Below are 25,815 nucleotides of genomic sequence, written 5' to 3' on the forward strand. Positions count from 1 at the left end.
TCTGGTTTGACTGTTCTTTCTTTCTTTTTTTTTTTTTTTTTTGAGAAAGGGCCTCTATGTAGTTTAGGCTGGCCTCAAACTCGCAATGATCCTTCTGTTGGGATTATAGGCATGCATCACCACACCTGGCTCTGTTCTTTTCTTTTTTCTTCAAATGGCAAAATTTCTCATCTGCCTACTATCTGCATCACTGACAAGACTGATTTGATCTGGGATGGTGTTAGCATAAATGAATTAATGGAGAAAAAAACCTGACTATAATTTTAACATATATACTTATATAATTCTTCTTTAACAATTCTACCATGTTTACTTTTCTGAAAAAGTACTCTTCTGTCACACATATGACTGTAACTTAAATTTATGATCCCTGGCAAAATGCCGATAATATCCAATTAGAACTGATTCTCATTTCAAAATGTTCTGGAAAAGTACACTAGAATCACTTGATCCTACCTGTAGATTCTATAAATATCTTCAGAGCGTCCCTTCCTAAGTCTGAGAATCCAAGCTCCTGGGTTGGCTTTTAGCTGAAAGTAGCCCTAAGATAAGAAGAAAAGCCAAATTTCAGTTCTCTTTTAAAACATAAAAATGCTATTTCTTAGGAATGGTTACATCATCTTCTGAAGTATTAGACACGTGACAATTTAAATAAGATAGTTAACAAATCAGGGCAATGCAGAAACAACAATAACAAAACTAACAACTACATATAAGACACTCTGGGCAAATACACGCCAAGTAAGCCAAGAAGTCTACCCCATAGCTGTGCACCAGTGAAGGTGCAATGTGTGATGGCTGACTAAGCTGCCAACTTTCTAAAGAAGACAGCCAGGCAGGCAGCTCAGGAGAATGCATTTTCAGGGGCCAATCTGTTTAGATCAGAGTACTGTTTCTTCTTTTAAACAGACATGTAATTTCAATCTTCACATTTAACAAAGCTTATGATTTATATGAACCAAATTCAGCCAATTATGAATTTTAATCTCACTGTGTAGTCCAGAACACTAAATGTTCCATCATAAATTATAATTCCCAAATTAACATCACTGCCATATCTCTATTTGATGTGCTGATTATTTACCAAATTGGCCATTACAATGGTGTCCACAATGACGGGATTGGCTGAAGTTCCTAGGGTAAACTGCAGTCCCCGTGGGGGTTGGCCTGTGGTGATGTCATAGCAATGACCTTCAAGTAACAGGTACTCCAGCTCATACTCGGCAGCCACTACACTGTCCACCTGCAATACCAAAACAGATCACTTGAAAGCTACTCAGCAGCAAAATCCGAAATGCATTTTGCAAAGTGAATGAGGCCAATAAGAGGAATTACATATTGCAGAATCATACTGTAAGAAATTCAAGAAAAGGCAAAACTACAGTGACAAAGAGCAGGTCAATCATTCATTGTGCTGGGTGGGGTGTTGCCTGCAAGGACCTTCTTGGGATCAAAGAATTTTCTGTATCTTGATTATAAGTGATTAATGACTATAAAATTATAAAAACTGGATTGGAAGAAAGGAGAAAAGAGAATAAGGAGATCATTCCAAAATGGAGAATATGACTCCAGAAACTTAAAAAAAATTAGAAAACTAAATAAATAGCCATCCTATACTCATGGATCAGTACAAAAACTTGCAAACAAGATTCACGGGGGCCAGGGATTTAGCTCAGTGGTTCTGCAGCCTGCCTCGAAAGCGCAAGGTCCCAAGTTCGATCCCTGGTACCAAAAATAAAATAAAATAAAATAAAAAATTCGCTGGGGATTTGGCTCAGTGGTTTTGCCACCTGCTGCACAAGTGCAATGACCCGAGTTCAATCCCCAGTTCCAAAAAAAAAGATTCACGGCAACATTATGCATAATAGCCAAAAAGTAGAAACAACCCAAATGACCATTCATGAATGAATAAAGTGCAGTACATCCATACAGAGGGAAGCCTCTGGCACTAAAAAAGAATGACATAATTATATATGCTACAGCATGGATAGACCTTGGAAATAATGTGTTAAATGAAAGAAGCCAGTTATAAAAGACCACGTTATATGATTCTATTTAAACGAAATGTCAAAACAGGCAAATCTATAGAGATAGAAAGTAGACTATAGTTGCTGGGGGTTGGGAGGGATACAGAGTGACTGGTAATGGGTATGGGGCTTCTGAGTTGATGAAAACACTAAAATTAGATGGTGGTGATGGCTGCACAGCTCTGAGAATACACCTAGTCCTCTAACCTGCACATTTTGGAAGGACAGATTTTATAGTACACAAATTGTAACTGAATACAGTTGTTATATTCTTACCTCTACTAAATAAATATTATCAAGATCATATGGTGTTTTGACAGATTCTACCATCCAACTCTCAGGTGTATTCAGATTCAGGGTGAACAATGGAGACTGTGGCATATCCAGAAATTTTGCTATTGGACCCTTAGCAAAGTTATTGTCTGAAGTGAAAGAAATCTCTGGTTCTAAGACATAACGGTAAAAGCTGAAATTGAAAAGAAGAGTGTTAGATTTCTTCTGTGTAGCCACAGGTCTTGAGTTTTTCTTAAAAGCCAATTCCTTGGAGTTGGGGATCTAGATCAGTGGCTCCACACCTGCCTGGCAAGCCAAGGTCCTGAGTTCAAGCCCAGTATCACAAAAAAAAAAAAGCCAAGTCCTTAAATGGTGATTGGGTTCTCACACTAGCCCTGAAAACACTACATGTAATAATTTTGGAGAGAAGAGGGGAAACAGGGTCTCACTAAATAGTGTAGTTCAGGGTGGCCTTGAACTCACTATGTAGCCCAGGCTGGCCTGAAACTCATGGCAATCCTCCTGCCTCAACCTCTTGAGTACTGGGATTACAGGTATGCACCACTCCTGGCTTGTATGTAATAATATAAACATTTCTTTATACAAGACAATGGTGATTCTGGGAAACTTTTGGTCACTTGCAAAAACTAGTTCAATCCATTAGAATCAAAGCTATGGAACACAGCATATTTGCAAATGAGTAATTTCCTGTAGTCATAACATGTGCTATACTACTTTTTTTTTTTTTTTTTTGGGGTGGTACCAGGGATCAAATTCAGGACCTTGCACTTGCAAGGCAGGCACAGTGCCACTGAGTTAAATCCCCAGCCTTTATGCTACTATTAACTGATTTTTGTCACTTTTTCCATAAATGACCATCCCAAAGCTCATGACAATATAAAATAGCTAAGCTTGATCTCTTTTTCAAAATACTGTATATGCAGATAACCCTAAGCAAGGCTCCTCTACCATACATACTGCAGCCTGAAATGCCTACTCTTCTGTTAGGGTGAACACACAGTGCAAGTAGCCTGGGTTAATGCCTCCTAAATGCTCCCATGCCCACACTCTTAGAACTTCTGATCTAGAGAAAAAAACTGGCAAACTGAACATTCAATAAATGCTTTTTTAAACTTGATGTCCACCTAAAACCCATGGAACTCTTTAGCATTCAATCCTCCTTTTGGATTTGATACCATGTTTTCCGATTTCTTAAACAATATGTTTTACCTTTTTAAAGGCATGTCCGAAAGTTTAGATTGGCAATTCATAAACACTCTTAAATTCATGTTTATCAGTTGAGTCAAAACCTAAAAGGACAAAGCATAAAACAGATTATTTAAATTTTCTCTTCAGAAATTTATTACTTGACATTGAATTAAGAGAGAGAACATTTCTTAATATCTCAAGGGACTATATAAAGATAATACCTGCCATAAAGTCTGCACTGGAAATTTCTGGAAAGCATAACTCCAGTGTAGATCTAAATCATTCAATCATACAGCCCCCACTCAGAGAGAGAGAGAGAGAGAGAGAGAGAGAGAGAGAGAGAGAGCTATTACAGATCACTGCTTCACACATAAAGAAAATGTAACACAGAGTCAGGGAGAACAGGGAGAACAGATGGGTGATGAACATCTACCTACCCAAAGAAAATGTAAGGGCTTAGTGCTATAACTCACGTAAAGTATGAAAAACCATAAATACAAATTCCCACAAAAAAGTTCAGATGACTGTACTTCAATAAAAATGTTACCTTAAATAATACAAGTAAATGAAATGTCAAGAGCTTTTGTAAGCGTTCTTTTAAATATACACAGAAATTATCTTTTATATATCTTATACATATAAAAGACATGCTTCAGAGAAAAGGTCCATGGTGGTTATTAAAAAAAAAGGAAAATGAAAAAAAGTATAATTATTTCACCTTCTTTTTTTGGTACCGGGGATCAAACTCAGGACCTTGCGCTTGTGAGGCAGGCGGCAAAACCACTGAGCTAAATCCCCGGCCCCTATTTTACTTTTTTACTCCTTTGCCACTACAACATAAATCAATTTAGTTTAAAGATACTTTGGTCTAAATGAGGGTATTAATAATTTTTAATTATATGATGTAGCCAAAAACCTTGTATAACTTGCTAGAGTTATAAAGTTGTTTTCAGAGCCATTATCAATCTTTATGAAGACCATTCTGTCCAAGATGCTCTGTACCATTTTTTAATGCCCCTTAAAGATAACTAAAGGAAAAGGACGCTCCCAAAGAATCCCAGGGAATATGGCTAGCTTTGACAGATGATGTGAACTGCCCCCACACTGGTCCTTACCAACAGCAGTGGGGCAAGCCTTTGTGCTTCTCTGGTGACAGGGTCAACGACAGCCACAACATCAAAGTATGTCTCCCCTTCCTTCGGCCTCAGTTTAATTGCACTATAAAGATCAAAAAGAGAAAACATTAACAAGAAAGCCAGAAACCAAATTAAGTTAGGGTTTTTGTTGTTGTTTTTATCAGCCTTCTTAGTATTTCAAAAAATTGGTTTTTGTTTTGTTTTGTTTTTTGAAGATAGGGTTGCTCAATGTGGTTCAAACCGGTCTTCAACTCACTACATAGCCCAGGCTGGCCTTGAACTTGGAGTGATTCTCCTGCCTCAGCCTCCAGAGTAGGGGGATTACAGGTGAGGGCCACCACGACCAGCATTTTTGTTTTGATTTATTAAAAAACTTTAGATTTGGAACAACTAGATTGCAATAGTCAACTATCAGATTATATCTATCCTTAACTCTAAAACCCTGATCAATCAGGCTCACTTGAGATGGACTGAAAGATCTGCGTGAAGTAAGAAAAACCAGCTGGAAATTATACTTAACCAAACTACTAAAAGCTACTGATATTAGCCTCTAACAATTACTGAACATTATGCTAATTTTTATTTCCTAGCAAAAAGGCTATGAGAAGAGAAGAAATAAATCATTTTCCAAAATGTAACAGTGCTAGGGATGTAGTGTAGTGGTACAGAGCTTGCCTAGAATGCATGAGGCTCTGGGTTTAAGCACCAGTTCTGCAACAACAACAAAAAGAAATGGAACATTTCAGAAAACCTACAAAGCTGGAAAAAAAAAACAACCCTATATAGATGTATAACCACAAAATCTTGCTATCCCAATACTTTCTTGCATTTTGTGTAATCCTTTTTAGATGCCTATGTAAAAGTTATCTGTAACTACAGTGTATTAGCAATTTAAAAACAATTTCCTCAATCTCCCACCACTGCAGCACAAAGATTTTTACATGCTGTTACACATCAAGAATCCTGAATAAGAAATGATATTTTATTTACCAAGAGGATCCACCAATTTACTCAAGCTATTCTTTGCTGCTGGACATTTAGATGGCTTTCAACCTGTAAACATGTTTTACATCCAGCTCTGTTCATATTTATAAATTTTCTCAGGGTCAATGAAGTGCTAGACATGAGATTATAACCATAGGATATACACATTTCAGAAGCTAATATGTATGGTGAACTTCATTTCCTAAAGAACTAAAGCAATCTACATGCCAAAAAAGTGAATTCCACATCTTTGCCACCACTAAATTGCACATATTGTGATGGTTAACTTTGATTGTCAATTTGACTGGGTTGAGAAATTAGGAAAGTAGTGAAGCACACTTCTGGGTGTGACTGTGAGGGTGTTTCCAGAGATAAATGGTATAAGGGGCACAAACTGATGGGGGAGATCTGCTTTGAATGTGTGTGGCACCATCCAGTGGGATGGGGGACTGGATGGAACAAAAACGGGAGGAAGCCCGTCAGAATTCCCACTCTTTCTGCTGCCACGAGGCAAGGAACTTTCCTATGCTATGCCCCTCCACTGTTATGCTTCTGCCTTAGGAACATGGACTGAAGCCTTGGAAACTGTGAGCCGAAATGAACCTTCCATCCTCCAAGTTGTTTTTCTCAGGTATTCTGCTACAGAAACAGAATGCTGACACATTTTTTTTCTGTTTTCAGGTGATTTGGTTTTATCTCCAGGTCCTCTAAGGAGAAACACATTTACCCAAATGGAGTTCTTGCTACAGTGGTTCCCTCTGAAATCACACTGACACAGGTAACTTAAGCGTAATCAACTTGGAAGGTTTTAAAACTATTCAGTGTTTCAAATCATTAACTGCTTTGTTTCACCTGCCGACCACTAACTAGTCTTTTATGCAAGAATATTTACCCAGTAGGATTAAAAAAGAAAGTATAATACAAAGCAGACACAACTAACAAAACTAGGCAACCACAGTTTAGGTGCCAATGGAAGTTAGTTCAAATTTTAACTGCTTTGAAAATAACCATTGCTTTGGGAATAGCTTTGTGACCATGGTATAGTAATGCTTACAATCTCTGATAATGTTAACAATTCCAGATTCAATCACTGCCAATGATTATTCTAATATAATAAAAGGGGTTTTTTTACTATACTATAGCTGTTCTCAAAGTGTGGCTCCAGACCAGCAGTGTTAGCTCAACTTGGGCATCTGCTAGACATAAATTTATTGAGCTCAGACTTACTGAATCAGAAACTCTGGGGGCAGGTCCAGCAATCTACATTTTAAGCTCCTGCGCGAGAGTCAAAATGTGAGTGCCACTTCCTAATATAATTTGTAGTTCTGCACTCTCTTAGAATTCTAGGAGAAAAGTTGATTAGAGAATAATAGCATTATACAAACTCTCACAAAGAGAAGAAGGAGGGTCTCCGCTAGGACTCCAGGCTGATCGGGCAGTGTGACATGTACTGACTAATGCACTGCTACAGGCAGTCTGCAACAGAAATGCTCACAAACTGATCCTATGAGGGGCTTAACCAGCCCCACTTTCTATAACAAGAAAAAGAGACAAGACAAACACCCAAGAAAAGAGAAAGACAAATGTGGATTTGGGAACAACATGAACTAACAATACCATTTTTTAATATACTTGTTTACTGGTAAAAAAAGCCCAAGTGACAAAGCAACAAGATTTGGAGATCATATACGTTTGCCTAGAGTAAAGCAAATGTAAAAAACTACTGTACTTCACTAACACTAATGTTCATAGGATTCTTGTGAAGATGCAGATTTACTGTAGATGCTGATTTGATAGGTCTAGTGTAGAGCCAAAAACTGCGTTTCTGACAATCTCCCAGACAATGCCCTGTCCATGGCTGATCCATATGGACCACACTCAGAAAGAGCTTGCATGTACAGAACTGATGGTTCAGATCTTATATTTCTAATACAAATGAGAAACTTCTGATTTACATACGACAAACACTCAATTAGCTAATACATTCCAATAAGAAGAAATTCTCTAATTATAATTTGGATCATAACAGAATTTGTAATTAAGACATTTTAATCATGTAAAACTTTAGGAGGCTCATGGAGAAAAAGGATTTCTAAAAAGAGACACAGATCTCTACTCAGGACTATCTTGACTATGAAAGGCAAATGAGATGGCAGGTTACTTAGGAAATGTTTTCTGCTCTAATAACTAGATAATAAGTTACTTCCTAGATGTATGCAAGTGCTGGTGGCAAAATCCAACAAGGATTAGCCAGAACTCCTCACCCACTGGTGACATGGGAAATCAGAAAACATATGGTGGCATTTAAGCAGCATGGTGGCATTTAAAGCCTCCCTGGGGATTCTGAAGCATAATCAAATTACAAACTTGCCAGGCAACTGTACAGGGTTCTCCCTAAAAACAGTTACTCTAAGTCTAGTCACAAGGAAACAACTAGACTGTAGGACATTCCAAGAGACAACTGGTCTAGACTTTTAAAATATATTAATGTCATAAAAGACAAAAGACCAAAGGACGGAAGAAAGAAGAAAAAAAAAAGCAAGGAACTCTTCAAGATTAAAGGTGACTAAAGAAACACAATTAACTGTAATGTGTATTCAGGACCAAAACAAACATAAAAAGCACTGTAAGAGGTCATTACTTGGACACCGGAGACATGTGAAAAGGTATATATATATGTATTAGGTATAGTATATTAGGTATAATTACTGAATCAAGAGACATGTACAGGGGCCAGGGATTTAGCTCAGTGGTTTTGCCACCTGCTGCGCAAGTGCAAGGATCCGAGTTCGATCCCCGGTACCAAAAAAAAAAAAAAAAAAAAAGAAGAGACATATACAGAAGATTTTAAGCTTATTACAATGCTGCCTATGTCCTTTCAATGGTGTAAGTACACGTGTGTCTATGCAAACACACAAACATTGTATGTACTATAGACATGGACAAGAGATAAAGCAAACACAGAACGCCAAAAACTAGTGAACTAGGTTAAAGATATCTGTGGGATCCTGGTAAGTCTTGCAACTATTTCTATATCAGAACATTTCAAAATAAAGTGGTGGTGTACACCTATAATCCCAGCACTCAGCAAGATGAGGCAGAAGGACTGCCCTGAGTTCAAGGCCAGTCTAGGCTACAGGTCTCAACAAAACAAAACAAAACAAAACACTTACACAACAAAAAGGCAAGGACTCATAATACTCATTTCATTTTTCTTTACCAAAAGTTTTCAAAAGGATGCATGAGATCAGTGTTTTAACAATCTGTTTACTCTTGAACACCAGAAAATTACAACTAGTCTGTTTTATAAAATGCTGTCTGTTCTCTAAAAGGATCCATTCAGAATCATTTCAGATTTATTTAGAAATAAATATCAACTTTCTTGCAACTGAGAACTGCATATCAATTTTTTATATGAACACTAATATATAAAAACTGTACTCCTAACCAATTTTTCTTTTTGTTCAACTTATGTGCAAACCTTATATGGAAAAAAAAGGACAGAGGTAAAGGCAATATTTAGGTCAAAGTTTAATATTTAGGAAAACAAATTCAACATGAATTTTATACCTGTGTTTGTCTTCAAAAAACTGGTACTCAATTCTTGCATCTCCTTTGGGTTGAACTGACAGGAGAGCATCTACCTTCATTACTAAGTCACTGGCCCTGAAAGATGGATTATGAAATCTTAGCATCTCTTTAACTGAAGGTTTCTCAATTACCGGCAGGCAGGATCAGCCCAAATACTGAATACTGACAAGATGGTGTTGAGAAGGTATAAAATCCATGCCAACAAGCATGAGAAAAAATACTGATTTTTTAGCGATTAACTGTACCATCTTAGGAACATTATTCATTTTTCCACATGGGTAGTATCTACTTGTTGGAGCCTTGTAAATACTGTGCTGGCTAAATATATCAAGCACCAGCTCAGTGACTGACCCACAGCAGGAGGTCATTATTATGTACACTCTTTTGACCTCTATTAAATAATATTACTATTTTTATAATTATTAGAGTAGTAATTCACTGGAAAAACATTGAGAAAAAATACAAAGGAGAAACTGACATTACATATCATCATTATGAAGACATAAGTTATGATACTGTAGTTTATAATTCTATATTTTTAAGTAATGTGTAAACAAAGGCAGTATACTACTTAGTAACCTTTTTATTTAAATTTATAAAAATGATAGTTAATAAATATAGTACATATCACTATTTTAGTGGCTGCATAATACATATTTATTGCTACATCAGTCTATTAAACCAACCAGCTACTCAATATCTAAGTTATTTCTAACTTTAAAGTTAGTGAACAAGTTAGAAAAGTATCTATTTCCTCTACCCCTTCTAAAGTTAATTTCTAACAAAGGAAGATCTTGAACTAAATCATGAGCCTGAAAAAAAATGCTTTTATTTGTTGAGTTGACGACTGAGAGCCCTCGTGGTTCTATTTCAACAGCAATCAAGCTTATACATTGTTTCTTTGAACCAAAATACTGTATCAAATTATCTTTTTTGGTTTAACTTCTTAATGCTAATTGTGACCACAGTAATGAGCATCAATTGCTGTTTATAGTGTGCCAACATGGTCACAAGACACGTCAAGGGTCACTTGGTTATGTGGACAGGGCAGGCAGGCCACAAGCAACTCACAGGGGTTCATGAAGCTGAATGACAAGGAGCACAAAGCTAAGATCTGGAAAGCTGGGGATAGCCTCAGGGCTGTAGGCTGCATCAAGAATGAAGCTGTGGGACCAGGGATTTAGCTCAGTGGTTCCAGCACCTGCCTTGCAAGCACAAGTTCCTGAGTTCGATCCCTGGTACCAAAAAAAAAAAAAAAAAGAATGTAGTTGTGTCTGTAATAGGGCTCCACTCCAAAGTAGAACAGCTCAGGCTCTAGTGAAAACCCTAGGCAGGCAAGGAAATTTTGCAAACCCCATGGGTTTTATATCAATCTCTTGGCACCCCATGACTAGTGACAGCCAACTCATTGTCAACTTTGGAGGGTGTAAGAGAAACAACTCAGTATGCCATACTGGTAAATAAAGGAAAATAACTGTGTAACCAGCTTCCTCTCCCAGACAAAATAAAACTGAAAGATAATCAAACAGATAATGAGAGAAAGTTTCTCTTGAAAGAGAGGTAAGTGGACCCTCTACATCTTCAGATGTCTGAAATTTTCCAAAATCAAAATCTAAGACAAGTCAAAACTGAAATTAATTCAGTTCTTTAAATAGCAGCCCATGAAATAAATTAGCTTGTTTAAAACAAACAAAAATTTAAGTCCTATTTATAAAGCAGGAAATAAAACTTCTTGGACTAGGTAGTTATATGACATGATCAAAGATGAGTCTAAATAGTATAACCTCTATGGCATGAACTAATTAATTTCTTCTATGACAAAACTTACACATCTTCTTCTACTCGAAGCTGTTGAATATGAGATTTTATTTTCTGTCCTGAAGTTTTCAAGACGATATTTTCTAGGAGGTGGAAATCATCTTGATTAAAAAGTTCATTATCCTCCAATGGCCCAATGATCTATAAGAAGAGGAGCAGGAGGTCAGAGCTGGAAAACTGCCACCAGCAACAAGCCAACTTACACACCTAAGCGCCAGAAAGATGAGACAAAGATACATATCTAAATAAAATTAATGAATGAATAAAAAGTAAAGCCTCAATCAACTCACAGTTATTTACTTATCAATTCCTCAGATATGCAGAGTCTAGACTTATTTCACATTATTTTCACAGTTCGCAAACTCTGAAGTAAATAAAATAGCAAGGTAGTTTTCATTAAGTCTTACCAAGTATCAATGACAAAGTCTACTTTATGTGTCATACTGATGTCTGTTCTGAGAGCCACCACACTCTCACTGCCTCCCACAATGGCAGGACACAACTAAACCGGAAGCTTCCACACAGGGATATTTATGTCAGAAAACACACTGGCTGGGAAATAAGGAGCAGAAATATCATTGCACTTCAGAAGCCCTAATCACCTTTGTAAAGAGGGTGGCTCTGCTGGAAGTTTACTAGCTTCAGAGTAGCATGCTGCAAAGACTGTTCACGGACCTAATCTGAAGCCAAGCTTGTGTCAGCCTGACAAGTCCTCACCCTTCCGTTGCTGATCACTGCCCTCTGTCCCTTCTTCAGCTTCAGGACATCCCTGCAGTACACGGCATGAGACAAAATGAAATCCATTTTGGAAGACTCAAACACCTCTTTAAAAAGACTGAAATCCATGCCCTAGGAAAGTAATCATTTTTAAGGAAAAATCATTGTTATTAAGCAAACCATACCAATGAATACTCATAATGAATAAATTATAAAACACTCGTCATGAACAATAACTACATTTCCCAACTAACATCATGATATCTCAATTCTTCCATCACCCCCACCTCAGTAAGTAACTGCTTATTTTGTTTTCATGAGATTTGTTCTAGTGGTAGTCTCTGCTCCATTTCTTTATTTTGTACTTTTTAAATCGTGGTAACTTCTAGTGAAAGCCATTTTTCTCTAAATGAAACTTTACATACACTTAGGATTTTATAAAAAAGTTTAAAACTATAAACAGTTTTTAAATGAGTATATTAAATAAGCAAATAAATATAAGCTTTTATTGGAAACACATCAAGAATAAAAAAGCCTTGGGCTAAGGATTTAGCTCAGTGGTGCCGCTGCCTGCTTTGCAAGTGCAAGGTCCAGAGTTTGATCCCTGGTACCAAAAAAGAAAGAATACACAAGCCTCTAACTGCAAAGAGAATAAAATTTCAGGTTTTTTTTGTTTTTTGGTACCAGAGATCAAACTCAGGACCTTGTGCTTGCAAGGCAAGTGCAGTGCCACTGAGCTAAATCCCCAGCCCCTAAAAATTTCAGTTTTTTTATTCTACAAACAAATCAAATATTATCTATGTTTTACTTACTTATTTTTGCAGTGCTGGAGATCAAACCCAGGACCTCGTGCATGCTAGGCAAGTACTCTGCCCTTATCTGTCTTTAAAAAATTGTACAAAATGGGCCAGGGATGTAGCTCAGTAGCACCCCGTCTGCCTGGCAAGTGCAAGATCCTGAGTTTGATTCTCAGTACTGAGAAAAAAAAACTATAAAACAAGGAACTCATACATACTAAGTATGTATTACCACTGATCTATACCTCCAGGACTACTTACCCATTAATTTTTTAACCGAGACTCAATTACTTATCAAAATTCTCAAGCAAAACATTAAGAAAAACACATAAAATAAGATGGATGCAAAATTTTTTTTAAAAGTGGAAAAAACAAAGAGAAAAATAATTGGTGCTTTAAAAAACTTACAAAACAAATGGCATTGTACTTAAAATATGAACTTGTACCATGCATATCTTGAAACCTGGGCAAGTTTAAAACTCAAGGGGAATGTGACACAATTGTTTCTTGGAAAGAGTCTTCCAAATTTAAAAAAAATCCTGAGATTCAGAACTAATTACAATTCCTGATGATCAACAGGACACATCAGCTGGACATGTGATAGAAGGGAGCAGCCTCAGGACATACGTGGTCTTACCCCAACAGAGAACTCCCCGATGTCCACCCCTGCCACCAGCGCCTCTGCAGTGTCCTCTTTGACCATTTTGGTGATGAAGTTCTTGGCAGAGTTGGAGGTCTGTGTCTGGAGAGCTGCCCAGATTGCTCTGGAGATCTGAGTGTGCTTGTAACTTATTTCTTTACTGGGATTATTGATCATGCTGATCCTAACATTGTTACTGGATTTCTATTTACAAAATGGGACATAAGAGTTACATAATAGATATTTTGAACTTAGAAGGCAGCAGTGACATCAGTCATGTTCCATAATAGCAAATAACATCTCTCTGAAAAGTTTTTAGTAGTTCTCTGTGTTCAGAAGGAAGTTCAGATGTTACAAACAGGCAATCAAAACCCTGTTTTCCAACAACATTTCTTACCATCCCTGATATCACAGACAATCAGAGCCTTGATATTCCTTAGCCCCTTTTATATGACTCTGATGCACATCATGCCTAACAATGCATGTTGACCTCAACTATATTTCATCTTTTCTCCCTTACGTTTCCACCATTATTCATGGTTCTGCTCAAACCTATTTTCATTCACTTGACCTCTCCAGGTGCCTAATAAAAATGAATCTCTGGGTGAAAAGAAAGGAATCCATGTGAGAGAAGACATCTGGGACCCACAAAACCAAAAAAAGGACTTGTATCAAGAATACAAACAGAAATTTATACTAATGGTATTAAAATACATGTACAAGAACATTCATAGCAGCATTCTTCTTAGCCTCAAGCTACAACAACCCAGCTGTCCCTCAAATACACTAAATAGAAAACAAAACTTTGGGGTACAGCCATACAATGAGAAAGAACTAAGTGCCACTATTTGGAATATCACGAATAAAGCTCACAAAATGTTGAGCAAAGAAACCAAACACAAATAAAAATATATTCTAAGATTCTAGTTGCATAAAATAAAACACAGACATAATCTATGATGTGAGAAGAGGGAAGGGGGTGGGAAATGTGGTACAGGTCAGAGAAGGCCGACATAAATTTGGTAATTCTATATTTCTAGATCTGGGTGGTGGTCACATGCATGTGTTCATTTTGTGACACTGCATACTATGATTTGTGCACTTCTTATGAACCTGTATTTTACCTTAATGAAAACATGCATCTACAAAACTGAACTCTTTCCCAGCTGTCTCACTCTAGTACTATTTAAGAGCTTATCTATCAGTTTGCAAAAAAAAGTGCCTCTTACACACATCTACTACCCCTCACTAGAACCACTCCTGGTGTAACCCTGAAGTGACCACAGCATGTAGTCCACTCCCTTGGCACCACGGTGAGATGAGTCACCGGCTATTTCCTGATTTCAGTAAGCCATCCTGAGGAACAAGTAGAAAGGAAGGTTGTGAAGACTGGACACTGCAGCAAATTCAAACAGCTCAGGAAAGGGCATTTTGACATCTCATCCTCTAAACAACTATGGACGGATCAATTTCTTAACCACTCAGCACTGTCTTTTTCTGAAGTCCTATTGCTCATGTGCCATGTCTTTCAGAGCATCTATGTAAGTATTCCCTCAGACCTACTTCCATGGGCCTGTGCAGTGGTGCCCTGCATCTAGGCTTCTCTCAAGGTAAGGACCTGAGGAAGGTCACATTTTTCTCTCTTAAAAAAAAGCTATTCCATGCACTGAAGTCAGGACATACTGGTATTGGGTCCTTTTCTTATGAGCTGTCAGACCTCTGAAGACACAATGTCCATCAGAGCATCACATCAGCACAGAGACACCAGGAAGGACAAATGGAGCCTCAAACAAGAACAAAGAATTAAGTGTAGATACTCACTTGATGTTTAATAGCATCATACAATAACTGCCGTCCAGAAGCACTATCAAAGTCTCCAACAATCCAAAAGGTTACTGGCCTAATAAAAGAATCATCTACAGGAAAATAAAAACAAACTGAATCGGAGGAAAAAGGAACATTTTATGTTTCAATATTGTTATTAAATTACATCATTTCTAAAAACCATGCAAGTTTTAAAAGAAAGCAAATGGGGCCGGGGACTTAGCTCAGTGGCATAGCGCCTGCCTGGCAAGCACAAGGTCCTAAGTTCAATCCCCGGAACCAAAAAAAAAAAAAAAAAGAAAGAAATAAAATGTAGTGAAACTTTACTAAAATTAAAACAGGGTAATCTTACTAGTGGCTGACTTAGGAACATGCACTGATTAATTCCACTATGGTCTGGGGATCGGTTAGTGTGTGAACTGAAACATGTGACTAATATAGTACAGTCTTTAATCATATTTATTTGTAACTTTCTGAAATATTTTTCTTCATAAACATTTATACAAAATTTATTTGCACTGATGTAGCCTACGGTTAGCCACAGGTTCCAGAAACATCACAATAAAGAGTCAATAAATTCTGAATAACAGTGGTTCCTGAAACCACATGAGGTAATACAGAAGAATAAGAAGAGAACATTCTGAAGTTTTGAGTTACCATAGACTTCCTTGGAGGACATTCCTGGACAAAGGCAAAGGGAAGAGAGCAGAAGAAAAGAAAATGTCATTTCTGTAGTTAATGCCCCAATGTAAGAGTTCAAAGATAAATGATGACTAACACAAACTAAGCTTCTTTCTGCTCTATCAGTGCTGTAGCACTGCTCCAGGGCTGCTCAGAAATAACTCTGAGGAGCCCACAGGGGTAATTATCTATACTTACATATTCCTGAAAAACAGAAACCCTTCCAGGGAAAAGATGATAGCAGGGATAAAAACAGCTACTTTAAGTGACAGTTGATGCTTTTGGAAAGGGTCATAAGTGTGACCCTTATGAGGGGAAAACAGTGCTTGGATGAGAGGGTATCATCTTACACAATTTTAACTAAATAACTACATAAAAATTAAGTTTAAAAGATTACACATGGCTTTCTAAAATCTAATTATCTCATAAATCCTAAAATAAAATTAATCCTGTATCATCACTGAAGAGCAAATTAAAGCAATTTTCAATCCATTAACCCATTTTTTTATGATAGTTTATTTTGAATCATGATTTTTCTTTTTAAATTTAATAGCTAATAAAGTACTTATAAAGACAATATTTGAATTTTTAAACATATGTAAATAATTATTTTCTGGGCTCAAAGGATTATATTTAAAAAGCTAAAAACTTTCCTTCCTCAAAAGACATTAAGATTGAATTATGCTTGCCAATCCTGAAAGAGAGAGATGAATCCAAGATAAGCCCACATATAGATACCTTTCTTTGTCAGATAGTTCATACTATTGGCTATAGCAGCGGTCTTGCCTTGGGAATCCAGGACAGAAAATCTAGTATAATCATCCACAAAAAAGTTATCTGTGGAAAAAAAATTGAAATAGACGTACAATTAATATATCTGAGTTCAATCTACTATTAGTAGTCAACTGGTAACCTGCTTTGACCGTACTATGAGCTGTACAAAAACTCGTTGAAGTTCACGACATGAACTCCACCCCATTAATCCCACTCTAAGACAAAGTTAATGAATAACACACATATCTCACCCAGTTGTCAGTTTAACAGTTTAAATGTATCCCATTCCCACTGTCACTTCACAGCTGGAAACGACTTCTGAGAGATCCCTTACCTCATCTCTCTCCCCTGTCCATCCACTAGAGTACGCTGCTGCCTAGCCTACAGACCCAGAGGATATAAGAAAACTCTGATTTCTATTTTTCATGTCTGAGAAAATAATATTTCCTCAACTTTAATAGAAACAAAAGGTCACTTTTCACTACTTTCAAATATGTGCCTTTTCTGGTTAGTGCCCAAAGGCAGCCCCTCTGTTAATCATTTCCCCTCAGATCACTCTTACTAAAACTGTAGTTACATCAAGCTAATCCCTTGTTCTGAACTATACAGTAATTTCTTCCTAGCTATAAAATGGTCTTGAGTCTAGTATGATAAACCATCTGCCTCCAGCAGTCTCCCTTGCCGCTTTTTTTGTGGTTTTTGGGATGGAACCTAGGCCTCACACATACTGGGTAAGCACTCTACAATGGGCTGCTTCTCCAGCTCTCTTCCCAGCCTAGTGTTTTGTTTAGTTTTTTGTTTTTGAGACAAGTTCTACTATATAGTTCAGGTTATCTTGAACTCATATGTAGCCCAGGCTGGCCTTGAATTCATGCCAGTCCTCCTGACTCAGCCTCCTGGGGTTACAAGCACCCACTGCCATGCCCGGCCCTGTACCCAGTCTTAAGCACTGTTACAACCTCATACACACACTACTCTTCTCATCACTGACTGCCATGCACACATGCTGGCCTGCCCACCCATTTCCTGGTCTGTGTGTCCACTCACCTATCCATTCTTTCACTCAACGATGCACATAGAGTGCTATCCACGCGACAGACTATCCATGACATGTACCAGGGAGAGGACACTACGGCCTTGAGAGTGAATATCTATCTGGTTATGATATCTGGTTTGGATCTTCAATGTCTCCTCAAGGCCTATATGCTAAAGAAATGGCCACCAGCCTGTGGTGCTACTGGGAGACAGTGGAACCTTCAGATGGGGCATAGGGGGAAAAAGTTAGGTCACTAGGGGCATGGCCTTGGAGTGGTATTGGGACCTCAGCGCCTTCCTGTCTTTTTTTGCTTTCTGGAAGCCTCCAGGTGAGCAGCACTGTCCCACCACATGTTCCCCACCATAATACTTTGCCTTGCCACAGGCCCAGACACAACAGAGACAACTGATCATGAAATAAAGCCTCTGAAACCATGAACCAAAGTAATACATTTCTCCTTTTCTGTTGGTTTTCTCAAGTATTTTGTCATACTGATAAAAATCTAACCAATGTCTTACAAGGTTGTGGGGCAGCAAAAACCAGAAAAGCCTGGGTGATGGTGCTGTTCCTGCCTGGTCAGGGAGGCGCCAGTGCCTTTTCACTGACACCTGCATTGGGTTCAGCTGCGTCTCTGCCACTGTGGACTAGCACTGCTTCAGAGCTCATCACTACAACATTCAGTGGAAATGAAAGTCCAAAACATGCAACTGCTACCGTGCTCTTCATTCATGGGTATTCCACAATGCCCTTCAAGTTTAATTTAAAACGATGGAAACAAAAACTCTGGACTGAGAGTCATAATACTGTTTAGTTTACTCTAGTAAAGCTTCTGGTAAGAAGCTAATGCCCAGTTATGAAAAAGCCAGATTACTTATGGCAGTTTCTTTTTAAAATACTGACAAATATATTTTCCTGTGCCTGTATGCTTATGTATACATAAACATATATTTTTTAAGGCAGATGTTTACATTTTCCTCTGCCTAAAAGAAATTCAGTTTCAAGTGAATTATACAGTACTACAAAGTAACAACCATAAACAGATCTACAGTTTCATTACACTTAAGTACAGTTGGTTATAACTTCGTGTATCCCTCCTTCCTCAGTGGGGAAAGGTCATCACAGGAGAGTGATGACAGCTCCACCTAATTTCCAAGTGTCTGCTGATCTGGCCTTCAGAATCTTAATGGGAGGCATACAGAACAAATTGCATATGGGCTTACCCTAGCTTTAAAGAGGTATTCTTGTGGAAAACACCCAAACACCACAGGAAGGTTCTAGTGGATTTTTTAGTACCGGAGAGTGAACTCAAAGCCTTTACACTGAGCTACATCCCCTGCCCTTTTTATTTTTTATTTTTAGCCAGAGTCTCGCTAACTTGCCCAGGCTGGGGTCTAACTCAAGATCCTCCTACCTCAGCCTCCCAGAATGCTGGGATTGCACGCTAGGCTTATAATGGAATATTTAAATCATTTTTAAAAAATGAAATCCTGTTATGCTAAAAGGATGAACTATAGAAACATGCTAAATGAAAGAGGCCAGGTGCAAAAGGTTTAAATGATATGAAATGTCAAGGATAGGCAAATTTCCAGATTAAGTAGATTAGTGGCTGCCGGAGGACAGGAGGAGGGGGAATGGATATACCGGTTCATTCTGGGGTGATGATAATGTTCTACTTTTAGACAGTGGTGATGATTACACAATTCTGAAAATAAAATAAAAACCACTCCATTGGGCAGTTTAAAAGGTTGAGTTTGGGGTGAGGGATAAAGCTCAGTGGTAGACCACTTGCCTAGCATGCTTGAGGTCCTGAGTTTTAGCCCCAAAACTACAAGGGAAAAATAGTCTGATTTTTTTATGGCATTATATTATATCTCAATGAAATCGCTATTTTTTCCCCTGAAGGCATTGTTGACATTTTTGATAATGGATTCTAGAGAATGAAGAAACTGCTTAATGGTTTATGACTATACAGATCCCAACAATACAGGCCCATTCTTATACTCTAATGCCTGTTTAACTAGACTTTAAATGGAACTAAATATTTTACAAAGTTTACAAGATTTAAGCAGAAAGACTTTATCTTCTGTAGAAGGAAATTGTGAATTTAGAAATTAAAATTATGAATTCAAGGTGAATTAGACATAAAATTTTGTCACAATCTTGGGTTATCTTCGTCACATTACAATCTAATAAATGCAAACAATCCAAAGCACAAATCAAAAAGCCTAAAATTGTTTCTGAAAGTTTCCTTACTACTTGCTGTTAAATCCAGGTACTCTCGCTCAGCTGTCAAAACCCTAGAGTTGATTCGTGGAACAACATTTGGCTGGTTCATGATATACTCTACCACATCTTGATCGTGAGACAGTTCACCCTACAGGAAGAAAGAAACAGAGAGCAGTGGGGAGGTTAAGTGAATATCATCAATAATAATTCACCAGAAACTAAAACATTATTAGCTCTGTAATAGCTTCTTATGTGTTGACAACAGCTAAAGACAGAAGTTACATGTTACAGGTCCTTGTCATCACCGAGCATAGCTGGGTGTTCTATGTTATAGTGTCCCTAACTCTATTACCAATGGGAGGCACATGTTATTCATTTTAAAGATGGGGAGGAAAAGGATAATACAGAAAAGTTAAATAACTTACTCAAAGTCACAGAGCTAAAGGGATGTGAATATGAAATGCATATTCTCCTTATATGACTAAGTTTCCACACACAAAATCAAGCTCTGCTAATTACTTAAGGCTTAGCATGGGCTTGGGATTTAGCTCAGTGGTGCCACCACCTGCCTCACAAGCACAAGGTCCTGAGTTCAATCCCCGGGACAAAAATAAATAAATAAATTAAAAGACTTAGCATAAGCAGAATGAGATCTATTCATAGATACCTTCTTCCTAAAGTAGCACACCAAAGGTCTACTCACGAGCGTTCAAGTACTTACTGTAATAAAAATCACTCCAAGCTTTTTTCAAAATTAGATATTTGAGTAACCCATCTCCTAAGTCATAATCACCCTGGGGAAAGGAAGGCTCATTTGTTATTTATCTTCTCTTTTGTACATCTCAGTATTATAGAAATAGTTGTACTTCTTTAAGGTGATCTCAGGGGTAAATGTTAATAACTGGAAATTTCCAAACTGACCATAATTAAAACATTTAAAATAAAAGTGTATTTTAATGTCATTTTAAAGAGAAAGCTAGGACTCAAACATATACATTCAAACCTAAAATATTCCAATTAGACATTGTGTGCAACTATATACCCCAAGAGATAAGCAAATTCTCAAATGATAAACTAATAATGACCATATGAACCGGCCACACATCACAAAAGACACATGCATGCATGCATGCATGCACACAAAGTAGTTGTTTTTAGGAAGGAAACCTAACTAGTGAAGACAGAAACAAATGGGTGAAAGTTTTCCATTTGTATTTATCTACTTTAAACTAGCTAACATGTCTTTTGATATACTCAAAATTTAGGTCAAAATTTAAAATGTGCACTATGCTCTGACACCACAATTCCAATTCCTGATATTTCTCAAAAAATGTAAGAAGATATACATATTAGTGAAGGACTCTAGTTAGCAAGACAGACTCCATATTGCTGCTGAATGACTCACTTGCCTGCCCTTTAGATGAACTCAAAAGGAGGAAGCTTAGAAACCTCCTCCCCTTAGAGAGTCTCTTAGAAACAACAATTAATCAACTATTGTTTTACAAATGTTCTAATAGCAGGACTTTCTGCTTCTGTACCTTCTGCTGCTTTACTAGTTCTATCCCATAGGGGGGCCTAGAAACTGATGTCCTCAAAGGTGTATAAAATATGTTAATCTCCCCCCAGTCGAGGCTCCAGTTGGGTCCGGGCCGGTAATAAACTCCTGTGTGGATTTAATATCGGTCTCTGGTTGGTTCTTTCTCACTAGGTGCAACAATTAGAATACTCACTGTGTACATGAAAATACACAGACACACCTCTCTAGGGCTTCAGGAAAGAAAGAACTTTCACCCTTTAAAAAATATGTATATGAACATACATTATTTTTGTCAGAATATTTAAAATAAAACTTTTATTATCTACCACAAACCAAGCTTCTCACTGACCATACATGTAGAAGCAAAGGAAAACTAGCATTCAGTCACAGAGGGGCTAATATTTTTAAATGGTTACTCTTATAAATAACAAACATGTTAGTATCTGAAAAACAGAAAACAAAAACTATGCTGATGGCGTGGGGTGTGCTGGGAATAGCAACCAGGGCCACACGGGCTAAGCAAGTGTTGGAGAAAATTTAAACATTTCTAAGGAGACCAGTAAGTATTTTAACTTTTTTATATTACTTAAATACAACAAAATTAGTATTTCTCCTAGTTTGTTCATGGCTTTAGAAAACTAAGCCAACCTCATTCCAATGAAAACTTTGTTCCCATTCCAGCAGCTCCATAAAGGGGATGTGCAATGGAATTTGACCAAGGATTTTTTTGGTATGAATGCATTAACATGCAGCATCTTCTTTAAACAATTTCTTTCTGGCCTTTTTTCACAAATGATATTGGAAAAACTCTGTATCCACATGTAAAGGAAGGACACTGGGCCCTAACCTTATACAAAAATTAATTCAGAATGGATCAAAGGCCGAAAGAGGTAGAAATATAAAGCTCTTAGAAAACACTGGAGAAAATCTTCATGACAATGGGCTTAGTATCTAATTTCTATTCTATTTAGTATTCTAATTTATCTAATTTCTTAGCTAAAACACTGAAAGCCCAAAGAACAAAAGAAAAAATAAATTGGACTTCATAAATTGAAACTTCTGTGCACCAAAGGATAATATCAGAGTGAAAAGAGAACCCACAGAATGAAACAAAATATTTGCAAATCATATTTGTGATAAGGTATTAATATCCAAAATAAAAAACTCCTACAACTCAACTAAAATTAAAAAATTCAATGTATCAGCTCCCCATAATGAATAACTATAATGAGTAACTATTATGTTCTGCAAACATGTACTAATAAAAGATATATACTCCACATAAAATTGTGTATTATTTACAAATGAATGTGATATAAAATACATGAACACTGCTCATAAAGAAATGGGCAAAGACCTGAACAGACATTTTGCCAAAAAAGAAATATAAGTGGCCAAGAAGCATATGAAAAGATGCTCAAGATCACTAGTCACAGGAGAATACAAATAAAGTCACAATGAGATACCATTTTACATCCATTAGAATGCCTAGAGTATTGGCAAGGAGGTGAAGAAACTAGAACATCTGTGTGTTTCTAGTGGGAATGTACAATGGTGCAATGCTGTGGAAAATAGTTTGGCAGTTCCTCAAAACAGTAAACATAATATTACCATATGATCCAGCAATTTCACTTATAGGTGTATGGCCAGGATTGAAATCAGAATAGGAATAGATACTTGTATTATATCAGTAGCAAGATTATTCAAAATAGCCAAAAGATGGAAGGAATATTTTTGAGCCTTAAAATGAATGAAATTTTGATATATGCTACAATGTAGATAAGCCAGACACGAACAAGTATGATATGAATCCACTCTTACGAGGAAGAGGTAAAGTCATAGAGAAAGGAAGTAGAATAGTCATAACCAGTGGCTAGGGATGGGGAGACGATGGGGACTTATCATTCAATGGGTAGGTAATTTCTGTCTGGAGGGACAGGGATTTAGCTCAGTGGTTTCACCGCCTGCTGCGCAAGCTCAAGGACCCGAGTTCGATCCCCGGTACCAAAAAAAACAAAAAAAACAAAAAAAACAATTTCTGTCTGGAATGATGAAAAAGTTCTGGAGGGGGATAGTGGTGACCGTTACACAGGATTGTGACTGTACTAAATGCCAGTGGATCATATACTTAAAATGGTAAGTTTTATGTTCTGTATCTTTTACTACAAGAAAAATTTTTAAATATATATTTTGCCTTAGGTTATTATCAATGTTACCTGATATTTAAAACTATACTTGAGAATGTCATTCAGCAGAAATGACAGAGTAAAGATCTCTGAAAAGCTTCTCTTCCAAAGAAACTCTGAAAACACTAAAAATAAACAGTTAAAATCCACTTTCGAAAAACTCAAGAAATTAACTAAAGGTTTGTAAAATTCTGAGGGGCTTTTATTTACTAAAAAGTCTCAATCTCAGTCAGAAAATGGCTTTTGTAACATTTTAAATAGAAATTCTTGCCTACTCTAAATTCATGAACATTTTCCCTTATAATTTCTTCTTAAAGTTTTATAGTTTTAGTCTTTCATATTTAGGTTCATAGATCCTTTCAAGTTATTTTTATGTATGGAAATAAAGGGTTGACGTTAATTTTTTACATATGGATACCAGGCGTTTTAGTACCATTTGCCGAAAACACTATCTTTTCCTCAGCTCTTGAATTGAGTTTATGTTCTATAAAATGTTAATGTTAAATAATCTTTCAAAACTCAGTGGACCATATCTGTGTGGTTCTATTTCGAGATTCTCTATTTTATTCCATTGATCTATATGTCTTTCCTTACGCCAACACTGCCTTGATTACTGTAGCTTTAGAGGTAGTCTTAAAATTAGGTAATAAATGTCTTCCAACACTGTTAAAATGTATATGAGCCTGTTGTTGTCATATAGGTAGGTTTTCAAGCTAGGAATATACTTTAATAGGCGCTATTCAAATTTTGCATTTCACTCAGAGTCAGTTTCATTAATTTGTCTTCCAAGGTACTTTTTAGAAGTTGTCAAATTTATTTCAAAAAAGAGTTTTGTAATGTGCTTTCTATATCCTTTTAAATTCTGTAAAATCTGTGGTAATGTACTGTAAATTTTGATATTGTAATCAAAAATGTATAATTGATACTGTGTAATAGGAAGAAAAGGTCTAAAGGAGTAAGGGAACTGGGAGGGGTAGGGGAAGGGAGAGGGTAAAGAAAAAATATGAGAAAAGAAAACAATGGAAACAAAGTCTTTGCAAACAGGGAAAGGTGGAGGGGGTGAAGGGAGGGCAGAGAAAGGGGACAAAAATAAAAATCAAGAGGAGTCACACGGAAGATGCCGAATCACCTCGCTGCAGACAGGCAGGTCTGCCCATGCCCTACCGAGGTCCTCAGTCTCACAGAACACGACGAATCAGCCCGCTGCAAACAGGCAGGTCTGTGCATGCCCTACCGAGGTCCTGAGTCACGCGGAAGACACCGAATCACCCCGCTGCAGACAAGCAGCCACCTGATTCCACACTACAAAGACGCAGAGGACACCAGACCACCAGACCAAGGTACTGAGTCCCACTGTTCCCGGCCCAGAGGTAGCGGCTTCTGAGCCGTCGTCCCACTGCTCTTGGTCCAGAGGAAGGGGCTTCCCAGTCACCATCCCTCCTGCTGCTCCCAACACGGAGGAAAGGGCTCACTTTCTGTCCCGCTGCTCCTGGCCCAGAGAAAGGGGCTTCCAGGCCACCATCCCTCCCACCGCTCCCGGCCCAGAGGGAGGGGCTTCTGAGCCACCATCCCACTGCTCCTGGTCCAGAGGAAGGGGTTTCCCAGCCACCATCCCTCCTGCTGCTCCCAGCCCACAGGAAAGGGCTTTTGGGTCACCATCCCTACCGCTGCTCCTGGCTCCTGTCCCACCTCTGCCAGCTCAGAGGAGGTAATCCGTGCAGGCGCTAACAGCCCCCTGCCCCAGTTGAAATGAAAAAACACGTAAATAAGTCTCAAAACCACACTTCCAGATCACCTACAGCAACCCGAAAGGGAAATGAGATGGAACACTCTGATACTCAACCACCTGGACCTACTGAACTGGCAACAAAAGGGGATCTGGAAAAAATGAAATCAGAAATAATTTCTCAGATAACAGGAGAAATTGTGCCCCTAGTGCAAGACATGATTAATAAATCTAGAGAGGAGCTGAGGAACATGATGGAATCCCAACATAAGAAACAAATGGAATCCATAAAACAGAGGCAAATAGATTTCCAGGATTGGAAAAACTCCATTGAAAGTCTACACAGCAGAATGAGCCAATGTGAGGACAGAATTTCAGATATAGAAGATAAGATTGCAATTAGTGACCAGGAAAAGAAAAATTGCTTCAAAATTCTAAGGGAACATGAGAAATCAATCCAGCAGCTGCTAGATGATGCAAAAAAGAATAACATAAGACTGACTGGGCTCAATGAAGAAACAGGAGAGAGTGCAGATGACATAAAAAAATCTCTTCACAGAAATAATGGCAGAAAACTTCCCAAGCATGGGAAAAGAGCTTGACATACAGATAAGTGAGGCTTATAGGACTCCA

At 37.7% G+C, this 25,815-nt stretch overlaps 1 protein-coding gene across 7 annotated transcripts in view; it reads right to left on the reverse strand.

Annotated features, from left to right (window-relative positions):
* Uggt1 (UDP-glucose glycoprotein glucosyltransferase 1) overlaps window positions 1-25,815 on the reverse strand; it is a 134,826-nt gene that overhangs the window by 30,834 nt on the left and 78,177 nt on the right. For 5 of the 7 annotated variants that reach the window (XM_087198852.1, XM_087198834.1, XM_087198861.1 and 2 more), the window contains 13 exons: window positions 19,761-19,881; window positions 16,436-16,534; window positions 15,674-15,697; window positions 15,014-15,108; window positions 13,190-13,396; window positions 11,756-11,887; window positions 11,049-11,179; window positions 9,200-9,295; window positions 4,625-4,727; window positions 3,531-3,610; window positions 2,304-2,493; window positions 1,085-1,243; window positions 457-542 (listed from right to left, as the gene is read on the reverse strand). In XM_087198852.1, coding sequence (XP_087054978.1) covers window positions 457-542; window positions 1,085-1,243; window positions 2,304-2,493; window positions 3,531-3,610; window positions 4,625-4,727; window positions 9,200-9,295; window positions 11,049-11,179; window positions 11,756-11,887; window positions 13,190-13,396; window positions 15,014-15,108; window positions 15,674-15,697; window positions 16,436-16,534; window positions 19,761-19,881 — 1,523 coding nt within the window. The remainder of the gene's footprint in view (window positions 1-456; window positions 543-1,084; window positions 1,244-2,303; window positions 2,494-3,530; window positions 3,611-4,624; window positions 4,728-9,199; window positions 9,296-11,048; window positions 11,180-11,755; window positions 11,888-13,189; window positions 13,397-15,013; window positions 15,109-15,673; window positions 15,698-16,435; window positions 16,535-19,760; window positions 19,882-25,815) is intronic. The other 2 variants (XM_087198844.1, XM_087198859.1) reach the window with 2 other exon arrangements.

This window comes from Heterocephalus glaber, unplaced genomic scaffold, assembly GCF_053883595.1.
Source record: "Heterocephalus glaber isolate CG9 unplaced genomic scaffold, H.glaber_assembly_v1.0 deba00000347, whole genome shotgun sequence".
Taxonomy (NCBI): Eukaryota; Metazoa; Chordata; class Mammalia; order Rodentia; family Bathyergidae; genus Heterocephalus; species Heterocephalus glaber.